The sequence below is a fragment of the Cebus imitator genome, unplaced genomic scaffold (genome assembly GCF_001604975.1).
Source record: "Cebus imitator isolate Cc_AM_T3 unplaced genomic scaffold, Cebus_imitator-1.0 Scaffold590, whole genome shotgun sequence".
In the NCBI taxonomy this organism is placed as follows: Eukaryota; Metazoa; Chordata; class Mammalia; order Primates; family Cebidae; genus Cebus; species Cebus imitator.
Genome location: NW_016107905.1, coordinates 82,349 through 104,433, shown reverse-complemented (window position 1 = coordinate 104,433; position 22,085 = coordinate 82,349). Strand labels below are relative to the sequence as shown.

The window sequence follows — 22,085 nt, the reverse complement described above, 5'->3', positions numbered from 1 at the left end:
CCAGCTCTGGCCTCTCCTGTTGCAATCAAGAATCTCAGCTTTTGCAGAAACCTGCTGGGTTGTACCTAACAATCTGGGCCAATAAAACAGGCCCAGTCTGAGCTCCAGCCTCTCCTGTCATAGTTGGGGAACTAACCTGTCTGTATAGGGACCTGCTGAGAGATGCACATCCACCTGAGCCAATGCCTGAGGCAGCTTAGTCTCAGCTTCAGCCCCTCCTGTGGAAGTTGAGGAACTACCCCAATGATGCAGTGACCTGCCAAGTGACACATACTCATCCAAGACAATGAGAGGGGCTCATCAGCCTCCCACAGCAGATCCAAAAGGCATCCAGTCTCAGCTCCAGCTCCTTTTGCTACAGTCAAGAACCCATCTGCCTATGTAGAGACCTGTTGGGAGGCATGCTTGTCTGGAGCACAGAGACAGTCTTGTGGACTCAAGTACCTGGTCAGCATTCCTACAAAGCCCCAGTACCTACCTTCAATCTTCCACAGATCCATTTGGGCCAAAAAGCCACATCAACCTTGGAGCCCTTACAAGACTCATGGCAAGCCTGGGCTTTGAGTACTCTCTAGTGCTGAGGCAGCTCAAGTGGTCACAGGCTCAGGGAAGACAACAGTCAGTGTGCTTAGAATCCCTGGAACATCCTCTGAAGAAGGACAGGCACAAACAAAAGCAGACTGCACAGACTAAGATAAATACAGAGGCTCTCAATGCACACACATTGTTACATTTCCTCAAGTATCTGAAACATTCAGGAAAACACGGCATCATCAAAAGGATAAAATAAGGCACTGGAGACCAACCTAAAATGATGGAGATGTGTAATCTTTCAAAGAACTGAAAATAGCTGTTTCAAGGAAGTTTAATAAACTACAAGAAAACACAGAGAACCATTTAGAAATTTAGCAGAGAGATTGAAATAATTTTTAAAAAATCAAACAGAAATCCTAGAGCTGAAAAATACAATGAATGAAACAAAAAATGCACTACAAAAACATCAACAGAAAAATTGGCAAACAGATGAAATGATCAATGAGCTTAAAGAGGAACTATTTGAAAATATACAGTAAGAGGAGAAAAAAGGAAAAAGAATGAAAGTAATAAACAGCTTACAGGATCTACAGAACAACATAAAAACAGCAAACATTCAGATTATTGGAGTTAAAGTGGGAACTAAGAAAAAGGAACAGAAAGCTTATTCAAAGAAATAATTACAGAAAACTTTCTAAACCTGAATATATAAATATCTGGGTAAAGCAAGGTAAAATGTCACCAATCAGATTCAACCCAAATAATGCCCCAAAAACATATTATAATCAAAATCTCAAAGACAAAAGTCAAAGATAAGATGCTAAAAGCAATAAGAGAAGTGAAGTAAATGATATAAGGGACATCCATATGCTTACTTGGCAGCAGACTTCTTAGCAGAAACTTTATAGGCCAGAAGAGATTAAGACAATATATTTAGAGTACTGAGGAAAACAAACAAATTAAAATATTGCAACAACCAAAAATACTGTACCAGCAAATTATCCTTCAGAAATGGAGAGATGAAAGACTGCCAAACAAAAGCAGAGGGAATTTATTGCTACTAGACCTGTCCCAAAAGAAATAAAAAGAGAATTCTTCAAACTAAAAGATTAGAACACTGCATGACACACTAATACTACAATCATGATGTTTAAACCACTTTTATCTTCAGTAAGAAGACAAAACTATTAAAAATAATAATTGCAACAATTTGCTAAGAGATTGGCAATATAAAAATGTAAATAGTGGCCAGGTACAGTGGTTCACATCGGTAATCCCAGCACCCTGGGAGGCCAAGGCGAGTGTATCACTTGAGGTCAGGAGTTCGAGGCCAGCCTGGCCAACACGGTGAAACCCCAACTCTACTAAAATTACAAAAATTAGCTGGGTATGGTGGTGTGCACTTGTAGTCCCAGCTACTCGGGAGTCTGAGGCAGGAGAACTGCTTGAACCCGGGTGGTGGAGGTTGCAGTTCTGAGATTGTACCACTGCACTCCAGCCTGAATGACAGCAAGACTCTGTCTCAAAAAAAAAAAAAAAAAGTAAATTGTGACATCAAAAATTCAAAATGTAGGGAAAAGAGAGTTAATGGGTATAGGTTTTTATTTTGGTTTTTCCTTTTTCTATAATCAAAGTTTAGTTGGTATCCATTTCAAACAAGTTGTTATAACTATACGATGTTTCTGTAAGACTTATGGTAACTGCAAAGCAAAAATTCATAATACGCTAAAAATAAAAAGCAACAAATTAATATATGCTAACAGATAAAAATCACTTAATCACATTAAAAGAAAAGAAAAAAGGAAGCAAAGAGTTATATAACTAAAAAACAAGCAACAAAATGGCAGTAGTAAGGCCTTATATGAATAATAACACTGAATGTAAATGGACTATACTCTCCAGCTAAAAAACATACAGTGGCTCACTGAATTAAAATATAACACACAAGTAAGTGTATGCTGCCTATAAGAAACTCACCTCATCTATAAGGATACACATAGATTGAAAGTAAAGGAATAGAAAAAGATAACCCATGGAAATGAAAACCAAAAAAGAACAGAAGTAGCCACACTTATATCAGATAAAATAGACATTAAATCAAAAACTAAAAAGAGACAAAGAAGGAAATTAAATAATAATGAGTCAATTCAGCAAGAAAATATAATAATAGTAAATATATATGCACCCAACACCAGAGAACCAAATATACAAAGCAAATATTAAAAGATCTAAAGGGAGACAGACTGGAGTGCAATGGCACAATCACAGCTCACTGCAGCCTCAAACTCCTGAGCTACATCAATCTTCCCAGATCAGCATCCAAGCACCTGGTACTGCAGGCATGCACCACCATACTTGGCTAAGTTTTTGCAGTTTTTTAGAGATGAGGTTTTGCCATATTGCCCAGGCTGGTCTTGAACTCCTGGGCTCAAGTGATCCACCCACCTCAGCCTCCCAAAGCGCTGGGATTAACACATGTGAACCACTATGCCTGGCCCCAGAAGATAATTTGAAACTCAATTTTTTCTAAATCAGGTAGCTAAGAGCTAAGGTGGACATTTCTTGGTGCCATTTTTCAGTTTAGCATTGATACACTATAGAAAGCATGATCCTTGGTAAAATTTAACATTATAGTATAGGAAGTCAACAGATCTCATACCAGTCCCCCTTTTGTTCACCCATAAGATATTTTAGTAGTTCTAACCTCTGAATCAGAAAAATGTCACTTTAGTCAGTTTCACAGGGCAGTCAAGAGAACAATATAATAATGCATGTTCTTATTGGTATAGTATACACAAGCTAGCTAACTCAGAAGCTCTATTTTAGGCTGAGATATTTTGGGGAGATGAGTAAGCTTATGATTGATTTATAAGTGCTTGTGCGTCTCATCTTGGACCTGTGAGATTCAGTCTTCACATCTGTTTTCACATCGTGTCTCCACCATGCCCAATCTCAATTTCTTGTTTGTGTATGGTGCGATATGCTCTGTTTTGGTTATTTAACTCCTTAATCCAGTTGTATGTGTCCTTCCATATGTCACAAAATAACAGAGTCATTTAGCTTTCTTTTTCAGTGATGTCTGAATCATACTGGCACTGGTATTATAATTGTTCTCATTTTCATTATCTAATCTTAGAAAACATGTTGACAACATTCATAATGTTAAAAATTAAACACCATCTGGTACATAGCACAACATGTAGGCAAAGTCAAAGACTTACTGCTCACAATTGCAATATACTTATATTGCACACTTAAATCACATCACTTGGTGTGATATAGCAATGTATGATCCATTACTGTGAATCCTTGGTTGTTAGTATCAGCAATCATAAGAAAAAAAAAAAAAAAAAAACCCAGCAACAGCCACTAGGAACAGCAGATAAACTACACCATATCTTTTTCTAAAAATTGAAAGCTGTTGCTTCCAGCCCTTACTTTTTTAGGCCACCTTACGGATCTTGTACTTTCCTCTGAACTTTGCACATCCATACTGAAAGGCAAGATGTTTTCTTCCCTGGGATGGCAAGCTTTCAGTACAAAAATCAGGACAGTATCAGGCAAACAATGATGGTTGGTCACCCCAAATTCATACTGTCTTTTTTACACCCTTCTCCAAACTTCTCAACTGAATCCAACCTCTTTTGATCTAACTTCTTCCTTTAGACCACAGTCTCAATCCCCTTGACCTCAGTAATTTGCCCTCTTGATGACCCTAACCTCAATCTCTCAACCCATTCAACTACTATCAGCCTCAACCAATCTTATCCTTTCAATCCTCAAGGACAAAACTTAACCTCTTAACTTCTCTCAACATTACTTCATCCTCTCTACCTAACTGGAACTCAACCTCACCTGACTCTCTCTACGTAACTGGAACCCAACCTCACCTGACTCTTGATAACCTAAGTTTGACTTTTCAACATCAACCAACCTCAACCTCTAAATCTCATAGACCTTGTCTTCTGATCCTTCTCACCTCAACCATGTCCTCTCATCTTCCTCCAACAGACCTTAACCATCCTCATTCTTTTAACCTCATTCCCTTGACTTCAACTGACCTTGTCCTCTCAACTTCAATCAGCCTCATTCTCTTGACCTTACCTAACCTTGTTCCATTTACTGTGACTCCATTTCCTAAACCTCACCTGGTACCTTAACCTCCCCTGTTCTCCTTAATTGGGTGATATGGTTTGGCTGTGTCCCCACTCAAATCTCATCTTGAATTGTAGTTCCAATAATCCCCATGTGTCATGGGAAGGACCCAGTGGGAAGTAATTGAATCATGGGGGCAATTTCTCCCAATAAGTTTCCCCCAACTTATAATCTTGTGATAATAAGTTCTCATGAGATCTAATTGTTTTACAAAGGACTTTCCCCTTCATTAGGCTCTCATTTCTCTCTCCTGACACCATGTGAAGGTCATGCTGGCTTCCCCTTCTGCCATGATTGTAAATTTCCTGAGGCCTCCCCAGCCCTGTGAAACTGTGAGTCAATTAAATCTCTTTTCTTTATAAATTACCCAGTCTTGAGTAGGTCTTTATTAGCACATGAAAACAAACTAATACATTGGTTTATTAGTACCACCATTTACCCAGTCCTCAAAACCACAACTTTGAGTCACCCTAGATTTAATCATATTTTTATATTACATATACTAGTCATCAAATACTATCAGTTTGCCACTAAAATTATTGCTGAAACTCATTCATTTCTCTTTATCATCATGGCAAATATTTTACTTCCAGTTCCATCATTGTTCATCTATGCTACTGTCCGAGAATCCTAACAGGTCTCTTTACTTCCAACCTAAGCAACATTTTCTCTTCTACCTTCCTCCCCCAATACCCATCCACCTGTACTCCACTGCCAAAGAGCTATTTCTAAAATGAAACACTAACCATATGCCCAATACTCCCTCTACCTTATAGAACATAAGTCATTTCTATCATTTAGCTAATTCCTACTCATTCTTAAAGCCTAATTTGAAGGCTAATGCCTTTGGAAAACCTTCTCTGAATCTCCTTTTCCCACTTAAAACTATATACCCCTCTTGAAGTTCTAGTAATGGCATTTTACTGGCATTGTTATATTACATGTCTGGGTACATTTTTTTTATTAACTGTCTTCCAGCCTCAGTTATAAACTTTATAAGTACTAGTTTCTGAATACTTTACTTGTAGCATCTACAAAATATTAATAGATGACCACTATTCAGTTATTTTTCAAATATATATTTTCTCCCTTTGAAGTATCATGCTACCATAATTTTCATCTTAAAGGGAAAGACAAAAACATTCCTTGATAAAGTAATTGGGATGCTAACTGAAATCTTTTAACACAGTTACATTGAAAGTTGTTAACTGAAAATTAACTAAAATTGTTCATTAACTAAAAATTGTTATATTCCTTCATAGAAACTACACATTCTTTTAAAATTTAATATTTACCCTAATACCTACTGTCTTTAAAACTGGCTGATGTTGGTTTCTCTAAAACCATAAACTTAAGTGAGAAAACTGAATAGGACTTTATACTCTACTTATTCTATCAATATTACTGAGGCCTGCTAATAAAATACATAGATTACTCGGAAAAAAAAAAAAAAAAACCTACAAATATCAGATCTGTGCCACAAACAAAAGCTATATGCTTCTGAATAAAAAAAAAAAAAAAACAGAGTTCTCATATAACACCTGTCCTGATTTCACAATAACCCTGTAATCACAGAGAGTGAGAATCCTAGCTTTACCCCTAAGTAGCCATGTGACCTTAGCCAACTTAGTTAGGCTTTCTTTTTTTTCTTCAGTTTTTTTCATGTAAAAACCCACTATAGTTAATGTATAGATCCCCTCAGTTTCGTCACCTGTAAAATGAAGACAATAGTCTATAGACAGTCCCCAACTTGCAATGATTCAACCTATGGTTCTTTCACTTTACAATGCATTTAATCAGGATATTAAATGCATTTTTTACTTATGATATTTTCAGTTTACAATGAGTTTAGCAGGATATAACCCCATTATAAGTCAAGGATCATCTGTGTGTGTGTATGTGTTTGTGTGTATGTATATATGTGTGTGTGTATAAACTAATATAGTCCTACTATGAAGTAGACACTATAAAAATAAGTGTCTTTGTAGTGAAAAATAGTTTTCCTTTCTTTTACTAAGTTATTAAAGATATATATCAATATTCTTTATACAATGACTGATATGAATATGAAATATCATTAGACAAATAAAGTAAAATTATTGACCTATGCTTTTTAATCCTTTCTAAATCCTAAAAACAGCTACACTAAATCATACGTTGTAGGAGAATGGTAACAATATTGTGAATTTTCTAATGAAGAAGGAAGACTACTAGGCTGGGTGCGGTGGCTCATGCCTGTAATCCCAGCACTTTGGGAGGCCAAGGTAGGTGGATTATTTGAGGTCAGAAGTTCAAGACTACCCTGGCCAACATGGCAGAACCCCATCTGTACTAAAAATACAAAAATTAACTGGGCGGTGGTGGTGAGCACCTGTAATCCCAGCTACTTAGGGGGCTGAGACAAGAGAACTGCTTGAGCCTGAGAGGCGGAGGCTGCAATGAACAGGATCAGCCACTGCACTCCAGTCTGGGTGACAGGGTGAGGCCCAGTGGCAAGAAAAAAAAAAGAAAGATTACTAAATTAGTTATATTTCATGATTCACTTCCATGTGATCACTCATGTTAAAGAATAATAAAAAGAATAAAAAAAAAAAAAAAAAAATAGCCCAGCATGGTGGCAGGTGCCTGTAATCCCAGCCATTCGGGAGGAAAAAAAAAAAAAAAAAAAAAAAAAACAAAGATATCTTAGCATTGAAAAGCGAGACAAACTTAGACTGCTTAGTCTGCTGAGTATATGATTCTCCTAAATCAGAACACACATATAGACAGACACATATTGAACTCGAATTATATTTCTTACTTTACTCTTCACAGCATCATATCGGATTTGAGAAAACTCACGAAGACCAAAAGAACCTCCAATAATCAGCAACTAAAACAAAGAAAGGAAATATTTAAGCAAAACAGAAGACCAGAATTCAGCCTATCTATAGATTGCTTACCTAAACAACAATAGAGGCATATTATACAAAAATTCTATAGATTATTTTTCCTGGTGAGTCACCATCTTTTAGAGTAAATACAGTATATACTATCTAGAAAACATTACAGCATATCCTTACCAAATACCAAAATCACCACCCTATATCTGTATTTGACCTTATGATTTAAATGACATCATAACAAGCATTATATTAGACTCTTACAACAGACCTATTTTTGTTTTTTGTTAAGAAAAAAACAAAAACAAAAAAAACAACCATTTAACAAATGAGGAAATAAAAGCACAGCCAACTAAATGACTTGCCCATTGTTACATTTTGCCCAAGCCCGTCTTTGTACTTTGAGAGCTATTCGATCTTCCTTAGTAAGTGAAGAAATTGAAACCTGATCAACTGCTCAGACCATATCCAAATAAGGCAGATGCCTAGCTATAACCAGTCAAGCTATTTCTGTACTTTACTTTCCTGTTTTATCTATATTCTGTATTCATTGCCCATATTGCAGACTGGAGCTCTCTCAACTTCTCAGTCTGAGTGCTGCCTGATTCATAAATTTTCCTTGTTCAAATAAACTCCATAAAATTATTCTGTTTTTTTGTCTAAGGTTTCTCTTTCTTTTAATACCATGATTACACAGCGTAAACCAGCAGTAAAACTCTGGCCTTTTTTTCCGTCAAGACCAGAATTCTTTTGATATTACGATTTTTCAAAATAAGCCAGTTGGAATCCTCATATCTTACCAAGTGATAAAGAAATCTCATGAAAGATTGCTGCAGAATATTCTCTATATCACATTGCATTCCCAGGGACAATATAGCTATAGGGATCACAGGTAAAGAAAGTTTTAAAATTCTTACTACGTACTGAAATGCTGAAACATCACCTTAAGATATACAGAATCACTTTCATTTTTTTGCTGGCAACTCTTCGAGGCACAATATTTTCAAATGATTTAAACTTCCCAATAGAGAATTATAACCACCCAATGAGTTCACCTTGCCTGCTGCCTAGACAGCTGATTTATCAAGACGGGAATTACAACGGGGAATTGCAGAGCTGGTTGTATGGGAGATCAGAGTTTTTTATTATTACTCAAATCAGTCTCACCAAGCATTCAGGGATCAGAGTTTTTAAAGATAATTTGGTGGCCAGGGGCTTGGGAAGTGGGGAGTGCTGATTGGTCAGGTTGGAGAATCATAGGGGGCGAAGTGAGTTTTTCTTGCTGGTTTCTGTTTCCCAGTGGGATGGCATAACTGGTTGAGCCTGATTACCCATCTGGGTGATATCAGCTGATCGATCCATCCAGTGCAGCAGGGTCTGCAAAATATCTCAAGAACTGATGTTAGGTTTTACAATAGTGATGTTATTCCCCAGGAGCAATCTGGGGAGGTTCAGACACTTAGCGCCAGGGGCAGCAAGACCCCTGAACTATCATTTCTAACCTTGTAGCTAATTTGTTAGTCCTGCAAAGGCAGACTTATCCTCAGGTAAGAAGGGGGTCATTTGGGGAAAGGGCTATTATCAATTTTGGTTCAGAGTCAAACCATGAACTGAATTCCTTCCCAAAGTTAGTTTGGCCCATGCTCAGGAATGAACAAGGACAGCTTTAAGGTTAGAAGCAAGATGGAGTCAGTTAGGTCTGATTTCTTTCACAGCCATAATTTTACAAAGGCGGTTTCAGTATTGCTACAAAAGTTCATGACCACAAGGAGAAACTCACTCATCTTTACTTATTGTGTGTTGGTCTTATAAAAACAAGCTTAGAACAGATTTCGGATTTCAGAAGACACTTGCAGATTTCCCTGACCTCTCAAAGCAGGGATGAATTGTCAGCTGGGTAACCTCTCATGTAATACTGAAGCAATACAGCAGTTGCAGCAAAGTAAGAGAGAACTGGGTTATCTTCTCCAAAGCAAAGAAAACATATTTATAATACTGTCATTGCATTTATAAATGTATTCTCTAACAACAAAAACACACACATAAATGATTTTGTCCAGTTTACAACTAGCTGTACATGTTTAGTGGAATAACAATTTTAATTTTTAACATTTTGCTTTTTGTTATCCTATCATTTTCCCCTAATAAATTAAGAAATGTAATTTGACTACAATTAAAAATGAACAAACAGTAGTTCATCTAATTCATTTGGCTAATTCATCTTTTTGTGCTCTTAGGTCAATTTGCTGTCTTTAGTGCTACAATGTATAACAAAAATTTATGTACTGAAACTTTGTTAAGACCGAATGCTGCATTTCAAAGTAGCTAATTGAAAACTTCTATAGACCAGACTTCAAATATTTTTGCATCAGCCAATCTGTGGAATTTACACAGCTGAGAAAAAGCAGACATAACCTGACATTTTGTTGATTTAACAAAAGAAGGAAAACAGTATTTTCAAAAGCTTAGCCCTTCTACCAAATGACTGAAAAGCAGTTCTTCAAGTGAGAATGAACGGATAGGGAGCCCTCAGTAGGGTAGTATTTTGCCTGAACACAAAGAGAACCGTTTCTGTCTTATTTATGTCTTTCCCCCCAATATAACCACTGTTTCCAACTTACTGGTTGTCCTTCAAAAAACTCAATCCATGTATAAGCACAGACGTTTTTAACATACCACACTCTCCCTTTAATACAAATAGAGGCATAATGTGCACAATGCTTATCATCTTACAGACTGCATTAATATTGTATTAATAAACACATGAAAAAGTGTATATAAAGCATTAGAGATAATTGTAACATAAGCTACAATGCATTCACTACCCAGTTTAATAAATAGAATACTTATACACATACCCCTTGCAAATAAAATGGTAACCTTCCTCTCTTTATCGTTAACACAACAGCTAGATTTTATTGCATTCACTTCATTTTCTTCTTTATCATCTATATATAATAACTAAATTCTATAATTTAGTGTTTTCTGTTTTTGAATTTTATTAAAACTATTCTTTGGTGTAACTTTTTTAGAGAGAAATTACGTATTTTAAAGTATATTGTATATAGGTATAGTTAATTCATTTTCTTTGCTATATAGTATTCCATTGTAAAAACAGAACACAATTTACTACTCATTCCCTTGTTTGATAGATACCTGAATGATTTCTAGTGTCATGTCACAGCCTCAAGGTTTTGTTGGTATTCTTAACCTCAAAATTATAAAAGTTTATATTTTATAGTGTTTTATACCTTTTAATGTTTATTTCTTTAATTGGTAATATAAATATATTTATATAAAAAGGAAGGTAGGGATCAAAGTTTATTTTTTTCTGAATGGCTAGACCTTTCAGCTTCAGAATGAGGGATTAAAGCTAATTAGATTTTTGAATGACATGGTAAAGTAGCAATGACAATTTGGGGATCTTTTAAGATTACTGCATATTGAGAAGTGTGGTAAATTTCATGAGATTTTTTTTCTTTTGAAAAAAGTGGCAATATTTATTTAAGAAGTGAAGATGTCATTTATTTGACAGTAACGTATAATATATAATACTGCCCTAACCTTGCATTTTAAATTTTATACACCTTGGAGATTTTCTTTCTTTCTTTCTTTCTTTCTTTTTTTTTTTTTTTTTTTTTTTTTTTTTTTTTTTTTTTTTTTTTTTTTTTTTTTTTTTTTTTTTTTTTTTGATTTTGTTTCTCCTCTGTCACCTAGGCTGGAGTGCAGTGGAATGATCTCGGCTAACTGCAACCTCCACCTCCCAGGTTCAAGCGATTTTCCTGCCTCAGCCTCCAGAGTAGCTGGGATTATAGACACCCACTGCCAGACCTGGCTAATTTTTGTATTTTAGTAGAGATGGGGTTTCACCATGTTGGCCAGGCTGGTCTTGAACTTCTGAACTCAAGTGATCTGCCTGCCTTGCCCTCCCAAAGTGCTAGGATTACAGGCATGAGGCATCACACCCGATGGGGATCTTTTTACATTTGTACATGTCATAAATGTGATATTTTAATAACTACATATATTTTATATAATTCTATATACATATATAAACATAATACATTACATACATTATATACGTGCATTACTCACACATACATTTTCTCTCTAACACAAATATATTTTTCTTTTCTTTTCTTTTTTTTTTTTTTGAGATGGAGTCTCGCTCTGTCACCCCAGGCTGGAGTGCAGTGGCACAGTCTCAACTCACTGTAATCTCTGCCTCCTGGGTTCAAAAGGTCCTCCTGCCTTAGCCTCCCAACTACATTTGCTTTTGCACACATGTACTGGAGAAAAATATCCAGTAAGGGAATTTCTGGGTAAAATAAATAACATCTTCACTTCTTAAATAAATATTGCCACTTTTTTCAAAAGAAAAAAAGAAGAAATCTCAGGAAATATCCCACACTTCTCAGTATGCAGTAACCTTAAAAGATCCCCAAATTGTCAATGCTAGTTTACCATGTCATCCAAAAGTCTAATTAGCTTTAATCCCTCATTCTGAAGCTGAAAAGTCTAACCATTTGGAAAAAAATTAAGTTTGATCCCTACCTTCCTTTTTATATAAATATATTATCAATTAAAGAATTAAATATAAAAGGTATAAAACGTAAACCTTTATAATTTTGAAGGTGAGAATACCAACAAACCTCGAGGTTATGAATTTCATTTTTTCCCCCATGGCAAGGTTTGATCATTAGAAGCTACAAATTTCAAAACCAAGTATATCTGACCACATAGGGTGGGTGTGGTAGCTTATCCCAGCTATGCCAGAGGCTGAGGTTGGAGAATCACTTGAGGCCAGGAGTTTGAGACCAGCCTGGGCAACACAGCAAGACTTCTTCTCTTAAAAAAAAAGAAAAAAAAAATTAAAACTTCTATGCTGACAAATAAATAAAATAAAACAACATAAAATAAAAAAAAAATCAAATCATGAAAAATATCTGTTATAGATAAGCAACTAATACCGGCAATGTCAAATGTAAGAATTATTTGTATAAGCAAAATAACTTTTGTCTCAGGTTCAATGAAAAGATACAGAGAGGCCATACTGAAAAGACCAACCATGTGATTAGAGGGCTGGGGCTTTGAGCTATGTGATATCAACCCGACCTCCAAACCTCAAGGGAGAAGAGGAGAGCTGGAAACAGTTCAGTCACATGGCCATCGGTTCAATCACCTATGCCTATATAATGAAACCCCAGTCAAAAAATTCTGGACACTGAAACTTGGTTGAACTTCCTGGTTGGTAAACACATCAATGTGCTAGGAGGGTGACATGCCCTCATCCCTTAGGGAGAGAACACAGAAGTTCTGCATTCAGGACTCTCCCAGACCTGGACCTATGGGTCTCTTTTTTTGGCTGTTCCTAATTTTTATCCTTAATAATAATACTGTAATCATAAGTATAGTATTCTCTTGAGTTCTGTGAGTAGTTCTAGTAAATTATTGAACCTGAGGGAGTAGCTTGAACACCCAAATTTGTAACGAGTTGGTCAGAAGCACGGGTGGCCTGAGAATTCTGGGGTTCTGTCTGGTATAGGAAGTTAGGGGAGTTTTGTGCAGGGCTGTGCATAGTTAGCACGTGTGTATGCATGTGTGTGTGTAGTGTTTGAGTGTGTTGCAGTCTGCACTGCAACACTAATTGCTTGTTACCATAGAATCCACACTCCTAACTAAATATCTTCATTTGTCTCCAATCTTCTCTTACCTGCTGAAGGACACTGATTCATCAATTCTCTCCTTTCCTGTATCATCAAAATCTGGCTCACTACTGCAGGATTCAGCATAAAAATGCTGTTATTTCTCCTATCTTATTAACAACTTTCCTTGACACCACTTTCCCACCACATACCAACCTCTTTCTTTGTTCCTATATGCAGGTAAATTTCTCAAATGAGTTACCTGTACTAGCTGCTCTTCCTACTCTCTCTTAGGTCCATTCCAACCATCAATGACATACACATTACTAAATCTGGTGGTTACCTTATTTCATCTGATTTCATGAACAAAATTTTGATACAGTAGATCACACTCTCCTCCTCTTCCATTATATCTGGTTTTTCCTTTACCTCAGAGTCACTCTTTCTTAGTCTCCTTGGTTGTTTCCTCCTGTATACTTCAACTCTCCAATATTGGCATACTTCAGGGCACAATGTTTGCTTTCACCTCTATTCACTTATTTTGTAATCTTAATCCTATGGCTTTAAAAGCATATGCTGATTACAACATTCCACATAGACATGATCAAGCACGAATCCCAGTAGCACCAGGTGAACAAAGTAGACCAGGTTAGTACTGCAAAATCTGGAACTTAAACTGCCAGGAAAAGGAGCCCAAAATATTATAGTAGGTTACTACCTACAAGTTAAACATGATGACATCCTGCTAAAGTATAAGACTTAAATAGGATATCATTTCCTAATGTAAAATGTTCAAGATGCAATAAAAATTCCATTGTTATGACAAGAGCCAGGAAAATAACTTTCTACAGTTTGGATACTTGACCCTCCTAACCTCATGTGAAATCTGACCCCAAATGTTGGAGGGAGGCCTAGCGGGAGGTGTTTGGGTCATGGGGACAGGTCCCTCATGAATGGCTTGGTGCTGTCCTCATGGTAATGAGTGAGTTCTCATTCTGTTAGTTCCCTTGAGAGCTGGTTGTCAAAAAGAGCCTGGCACCTCCCTCTCTTCTCTCTTGCCATGCGATCTCTGCACATGCTGGCTCCTTTTTGCCTTTTGCCACAAGTGCAAGCAGCCTGAGACCCACACCAGAAGCAGATGCTGGTCCCGTGCTTCACAGTCTGTACAGACTGCAGAACCATGAGCCAAAAAAAAAATTCCTTTCTTTACAAATTGTCAAACAATTTTAGAACTCTGAAAATTAAGCAAAGGCTTGCAACAATGTACGCGGTGTTTACCTAAGAAAAATGCCTAAATCTCAGGAAGAACAGTTAGCTTGGTGGCGTTTTTATTTTGCCATATTCACACCCCTCCACTCAATCTGTAACAACCATGAAAACCAACAGCCTGCATACATGATGTAAAGTCTGGCACCAACTGAAGAGGGTAGAGGGGTTGGAGCTCTTTAAAATCCCATTTTGTGATAATTATCATCATTTCACCAGTCTGGTAGTTCCTGAAAGATGCTATTCCTTAGCATCTAAACTAAAGACAAAGCTGTCTTTAGTTTACGTGACTTGGAGCTCAACTAGTGTCAACAGACTTCTCTTAGAAGGTGTTTGTAAAAAAAAAAAAAAAAAGAAAGTAAAAAGCGATTTACATTTCATTTATAAAAAGCCATTTACAAAGTCATTTATATAAATATTTACATACATAAAAATAAACATTTATTTAGCACTCCAGCCTGGGCAACAAGAGCGAAAATCCGTCTCAAAAAAAAAAAAAAAAAAAAAAAAAAAAAAAAAAAATCAGAGGTAATTGTTTAACATTACGACTGCCTGGTGTAGTATATGGGAATAAGGTGTCTTTACAGGACTCTGAAAACCTCAAATATATTCCTGAGAATTTAGAAAGTCATGGAAATAAGTAGAACTGTGTACATGCCCAGAGCAATGTATATGCCCAAGAAAGACCTGAGAAGGCCCCTAAATTCTCACTTATGACTAATCTTGAAGCTCTGAGCAAGTAAGAAGTGAAGGCTATACATGGAGCTGTAAATTGCAAGGCTGAATGTTGAAAGCATGACCAAAAAAGCACACAGTACCTCTCAACAAAGACTGGCAGATTTGTTGGTTTCAGGTTTTAAATAAATCTCTGTCCAATAAAAGGAAAAATTGTCCAATTAAAAAATGGGCAAAGGATTTAAACAAACATTTCTCCAAAAAGATATACAAATGATCAATAAACATTCGAAAAGAGGCTCAACACAGTAAGTCATTACGGAAATGAAAATCAAAACATTGGGAGGCCGAGGTGGGTGCATCACCTGGGGTCAGGAGTTTCAAGACCAAACTGACCAACATGGAGAAACCCCACCTCCACTAAAAATACAAAATTATGCAGCCATCAAAAACGATGAGTTTGTGTCCTTTGTAGGGACATGGATGAATCTGGAAACCATCATTCTCAGCAAACTGACACAAGAATAGAAAATCAAACACCACGTGTTCTCACTCATAGGTGGGTGTTGAACAATGAGAACACATGGACACAGAGAGGGGAGCATCACACGCTGGGGTTTGCCGGGGGGAAACAGGGGAGGGACAGCGGTGGGTAGGGAGCTGGGGAGAGACAGCATGGGGAGAAATGCCAGATATAGGTGATGGGGAGGAAGGCAGCACATCACACTGTCATGTGTGTACCTATGCAACAATCTCGCATGTTCTTCACATGTACCCCAAAACCTAAAATGCAATGAAAAAAAAAGACAGTACCAGGCTAAGGCATCCTCTAGAAACCAACACAGAGATACAACCAATGTTTCTCAAGAACACTGGAAACAACCTAATGGCCCAATATTATGTGATTTTTAAAGTAAATTATGGGACTCCCAGATAATAGGAATATTTGCAGCCATTAAAATCTATGGTTTATAAAAATATTTAATAACATGGGAAAATGCTCAAATTGTAACAAAATTAGCCAGGCATGGTGGCACATGCCTGTAATCCCAGCTACTTGGGAGGCTGAGGCAGGAGAATTGCTTGAACCCAGGAGGCAAAAGTTGCAGTGAGTCCAGATCGCACAACTGCACTCCAGCCTGGGCAACAAGACCAAAACTCTGGTTCAAAAAACAAACAAACAAAAAACACAATGATATCACTTCACACCTTCTAGAAAGGGTAATAACTAAAAAGATGGACAATAACAAGTGTTGGCGAGGATGCAGAAAAATAGAAAATCATATATTGCTGTTGGGAATGCAAAATAATGAAGCCAGTTCGGAAAACATCTGGCACATTCTAAAAAGTTCAATAGAGTTACCATACAACTTAGCAATTCCACATCCAGGGATATTTCCTACCCAAGAGAAATGAAAACATACTTTCACACAAAGCATGTAGATAAATGTTCATAGCAGCATTATTCATAACATAAAAATGGAAACAACCCAAATGTTCATCAATTGATAAATAAAATATATCCAAACAATGGAATTATATCCATCAAAAGGAATGAAATATTGATATATGTTACAGTGTGAATGAACCTTAAAAACTTTCTAAGTGGAAGAATCCAGTCACTAAAACTCCACGTTAGTTTATTAATATGAAATGTGCAGAATAAGCAAATTTACAAGTAGAAGTAGATTAGTGGTTTCCCAGGCCAGGATAAGAGGTAGGGAGAAATGGGAAGTGATTACTATTAGTTTTATGATGCTTTTCTTGGGGTGACAAAAATGTGCTAAAATTGTGGTGATGGCTCCAACTAAGAATGTACTAATATACGAACATTTTAGTTTACTAATATATAATTTGCTAAAACCAACAAACAACACTTTTTTTTTTTTTTTTTTTTTTTTTTTTTTTTTGGAGAGACAGGGGTCTTGCTATATTGACCAGGCTGGTCTAGAATTCCTGACCTCAAGCGATCCTCCTGTCTTGGTTTTTCCTAAGGCTGGGATTACAGGTGTGAGCCATCATGCTTGACCGGGATACTTTAGATGGGTGAATCTTCCTAAAATTCAGATTTGATGAATCTGGATTTTTAAAAAATGTGTTAAATACCCGTTACCTTTTTAAGGTCACTTCTCTTTTTTAGTCTGCTTAAATGGAAAAGCTGGTAATTTCACCTGTGCCAAAATTCATACAAAATAAAAATCTGTTCTGTATTTAAAAGAAAGCAGCTTTTGTTCATATGCTTTAACTGTTTCACTTACTAACACATCAAGACTTGCTGAAGCAAAATAACTTGCCCGTGATCAAAAAGCAAATAGAGTCATCTGGATTTCAACTCTGGTTGTCTTAAGCTAGCCTCAGCCTGCATTTTCATGACACCCTTAGGGAACTCAGTGTGGAATTGGATGCAACCGCATAAACACTGAAGCTGTTTTCAAAGTGCTTTACAAATTATAACACAGCAACCATCTGGCTACGATGTGGCAGGCACCGGACTCAACACTTGATTTACAAGGTCTTATTTAGGTTATCACGACAACTCTAAGAATTAAGCTAATTCACAAACTAGTAGATGAAACAGAAAGATACCAGGAATTGGTACAGTTAAATGGAATACATCTAGTCCCAATGATCCACAGTATCGTCAAAACACAGCTAAGGTGGGGGCGAGGAAGCAAGCACAGTAATCATGCAGACTTGGTTTAAACTGTGGTTCTGATTGAATTCTCTGAGCTTCAATTTACTTAACTGTGAATCAAGGGTAATAACAATGACCGCGTTCATTGGGAAATGAACGCATTCGATGGGAAAGATGCCACGTTCAGAAGCGGACAGATCCTAGTAAACCTGAGATCCAACTAGGAGCGGGCGACGGCGGCCGGGAGGTTGGGGATAGGCGTAGGAAAAGACTGGTAGAAAGAAGAGCTTTTAGGAAAGCTCTCAGCCAGTCGCCGGCCCCTTCCTAGCCGGAGTACCAGCCCTCAACTTCACATTTTACAGATTCCCTCCCAGGTCCTGATCCTGCCGACGACCAGGGTCCCACACCTCCCGGAGTTCCTCCTCACTCCACTCACCAACATAGGGACTCCGTAGCGGAGAGTCTTGTTCTTGCGCAAAGCACGCATCACCGCGGGTGCAAACATGACTGAACTTTTCCATCCACTCAGAGCTCCAAGCCGGCCCAGCGCAGACTCCGAAGTCTCAGCGGCCCAAGCTCTCCCGAAGACGGGTACGACCTGGACTCACTTCCTGTCCTTGGCCGTTTGGTCCTTGGACCTCACAGTTTGGTTTCCGCCAGGCAAAAGCAATCGAGCCATCGTAACAAACTTGTGTGTCCGCCCAGAAATACGGGAGTCGGCGTTTTTGGTTCCGTAACGTTGGCGTACAATTGGGATTCAGAGATTGTAATCAGTTCAGGACCACCATCAAATTGATAAGGAAATCAGTACTTCCCATGTTCTGGGTCCCTACTAACGTCTTCTTAGAACCCTCCCTTAGGCATATAGTCACTCGATAAAATCAGCTAAGGAAAAAAGTATTTCGAAGCTAGTATTCCAGTCTCTGGTTATTTGTGGGATGAGGAATTTACCAGTTTTATGGAGACTTTAAAATCGCTAGAAAGATTAGGTTGAAATGTAATCAGTGTAGTGTTTTATCAGGCATTACTGAACCTTTAATGCTAATGCTTTTACTACGAGTTAACCTGTAATCTTTAGCCATTTATGAATGTCCATTTTCCAATGATTCAGCAACAATACAGGTAACCTTTCGGCGTGTTGTTGAAAGGGTTCCAGGAACACTGAGATAAAAATATATGATCCTTACCTTAAAGACACTGGCGATTTCACGGGCACAGAAAAAAATATGTGTCTGAAGTACTGTGATAACAGGAAACTGATCCCCCATGTGCCCCATTTGCCAGAATGAATCAGAGTCCAGGTAATACAGAATATTATCTTCCATGCTCTTCCTGAAATATTTCCATCTGTCCCTGCCTCTCTGTTTCCACTGAAATGTTCCTTTTTAAATTCCTTATCATCTTTCCACCTATTAAATTAGCCCTCTAAATGGTCTCCAGAGGAGAAACTCCAGATCTACTGCAGGCTACTCCAATGGAACTTACCCTTTTGGCTAAGATCAAGTGTAGTATCTGTTCTTATCAGTTTCATATCTGACACATCCTCTATCCAAGGAAAATATATTAAATGGAGTTTGTTTTTTTTTTCTTGAGATGGACAAAATGGGTTTTTGAAGCAGGGAAACGGAATAGGAGTTTGCTCCAGCCACTCTACACATCAACCTGTATTTCAATACCTCCAGAAATCCAGGAATGGTGCCTCTCTCCCTCTTTATTCACTTCCCTTTGATATTTCAAAATTCATACAGACCAGTTATGGTGGTTCATACTTGTTATACCTGCACTTTGGGAGGCTGAGGCTGGAGGATCGTTTGAGCACAGGAGTTCAAGACCAGCCTGAGCAAAAAAGTAAGACCCCATCTTTACAAATAATAATAATAAAAATTAGCCAGGCATAGTAGTGCATGCCTGTGGTCTCAGCTACTTGGAAAGCTGAGGTGCGAAGATCACTTGAGCCCAGGAGGTCCAGGCTGCAGTGAGCCATGATCATGCCACTGCACTGCAGCCTGGGTGACCAAACTAGACCCTGTTTCAAAAATAAATAAATAAACCTCGTGTGGCATCCAGGTTAGTTAATTGTATCACATTTCCTACTTTCCCTAAGATCCTAGAAGCCAAAGGCACTGCTCTAAAACTCTAGACATTTTCTTACATCTTCACTACATAAAACATCAGCCTACTGGACACTACCCCATCAAAACCCTTCACCTAAGTAGTAGCTAATAATGGGTTAAATTATATACATATATTCAAAATAATGCTAGAGTCAATAATCTTATACTTTTCAGATAAGGCATAGATCCAATTTAAGTGACTTTATGTCTTTAGTCCCTTGTTTGTTCAATCACTCAAATAAGCATTTATTGAGAACCTTGAGATGGCCCTGAAGGAGTAACTGAATAGTAGTAAACACAAGTATGCTGGCAGATGGTCAGGGGACAAAATCAGTGACACTGAGGAATGTAAGCACCTATCAAATCGTACTATGTAGGTGGTAAATTTCATTGTCTATGCATAGTGCTCTTCTTAAGCATCACTACTGTATACTCCAGTTTTTCCATCTATTAAATCAGAATAAGTGATATTTGTCATCATTTTACAATTCTCACAAAAAGTGAACACAAAATTTCTTATCAGTATGGAATCTGTTACCTTTCCAGAAATATGACTCAAATTCCATCTGTGTTTCCACTGTTAATAATCAGTTAAAATGCTGACTCAGCTATCTTAACTGTCACATTTAAAAGAAGATACCAAAAAAAAAAAATGTATATTCAAGAAATTGAGCATCTCCACCATCTATCCCAGTCCCTGAGGACTGGTATGTACTTGATATCCAGGCAAGTTATATTATCCTCCAGTATCTGCTCTACCAGAATTTAACTCATGCAACTATATGGGAACAATGTTATAAAACAAAAACAAAAACACCAGTCTTCTTGAGAACTTTAGTCCTGAAGTTAGGTTTTAGAATTAACCTAAATTCTAAAATTTAACCTAAATTCTAAAACTGGCCAGTCATGGTGGCTCACACCTGTAATCCCAGCACTTTGGGATGTTAAGGCAGGTGGATCACCAGAGGTCAGAGTTCAAGACCAGCCTGGCCGACATGGTGAAACTCTGTCTCTACTAAAACTACAAAAATTAGCCGAGCATGGTGGCAGGAACCTTCCCACCTCAGCTTCTCAAGTAGTGTAAGATTATTGACTATAGCATTATTATGAATATATGTATATGATTTAACCCATTATTAGCTACTACTACTAGTGTTGCTGTAGTATCCAGTAGGCTGGTGTTTTGTGTGGTGAAAATGTAGGAAAATGTCTAGAGTTTTAGAGCCAGGCATGGTGGTGGGTGCTACTCCGGAGGCTGAGGCAGGAGAATCTATTGAACCCAGGAGTTGGTTGCAGTGAGCCGAAGTTGTGCCACTGCACTCCAGCCTGGGTGACAGAGCAGGACTCCATCTCAGGAGAAAAAAAAAAAAAATTATGGCCAGAATTCATGGCTATGGTATGGAAAGATTAGTTACTTTGTATCTTTGTTTGCTTTCATAATGTCATTAAATCTACTAATTTTTTTCTTTTTTGAGATGGGGGTCTGCTATATTGCTCAGGCTGTCTTGAACTCCTGGACTCAAACCATCCTCCTGCCTTGGCCTCCTGAGTAGCTGGGACTACAGGTGTGTGCCACTATGCTTGCTTACTAATTTGATTCACTCAAAAACCTTATGAAGTTGGGGGCAGAACATGTCAGACTCATTTTACAGGTTAACAAACTGAGGCTCAGAAAAGTCAAGAGGCAAACATAAAGTCTCACTTTGGAAGTGGTACAAATACCCCAAACAGAACTAAATTTTCTGTAGAACTGAATAAAATTGACTATCTCCTTGAAATTCTCTCCTCCTGTGGCTTTCAGAGAAGTTTCATGGCCATGGCTCCTCTCCAACGGTGAAATTTCTTTTTGTTGTCTTCATATTTACAAACATTAAACTGGAGTCCTTAGTCCTGCTTTTTTCCTCTGTCCCAGTTACTCTCAAACTTTAGTGTGTACCTGAATCCCCAGGAGAGCATTAAAACAGACTGCTGGGCCCATCACCAGAGTTTCAGATTCAGTAGGTCAGTGATGGGGGCCTGAAAATCTGCCTTTCTAACAAGCTTCTAGGTGATGCTGCTGGTCTGAGGACCACTCTCTGACAACCACTCCTCTATCGTCTTTCCCTAGATAAACTCAGCTTTCACATTGGCTTCAAGTTTTCTCACAGCATGGAAGACTTCTGGTATACTTCCAGGAGGC

At 37.7% G+C, this 22,085-nt stretch overlaps 1 protein-coding gene and 1 pseudogene across 4 annotated transcripts in view; one reads left to right on the top strand and one right to left on the bottom strand.

The window, feature by feature from the left end:
- Nucleotides 1-18,486, bottom strand: part of LOC108294585 (cytochrome c oxidase assembly protein COX16 homolog, mitochondrial) — a 26,318-nt gene extending 7,832 nt beyond the window's left edge. Inside the window, exons 1-2 of one of the 4 annotated variants that reach the window (XM_017516486.2) lie at nt 18,229-18,486; nt 7,490-7,561 (exon numbers count right to left, since the gene is read on the bottom strand). In XM_017516486.2, the coding sequence (XP_017371975.1) occupies nt 7,490-7,561; nt 18,229-18,297 (141 nt within the window). In that variant the 5' untranslated portion in view covers nt 18,298-18,486. Of the gene's footprint in view, nt 1-7,489; nt 7,562-18,219 lie in introns of all 4 variants that reach the window. The other 3 variants (XM_017516485.2, XM_017516488.2, XM_017516489.2) reach the window with 3 other exon arrangements.
- A 780-nt stretch (nt 18,487-19,266) lies between these two features.
- LOC119469184 lies at nt 19,267-19,498 on the top strand (annotated as a pseudogene).
- The last annotated feature ends 2,587 nt before the right edge of the window (nt 19,499-22,085 follow it).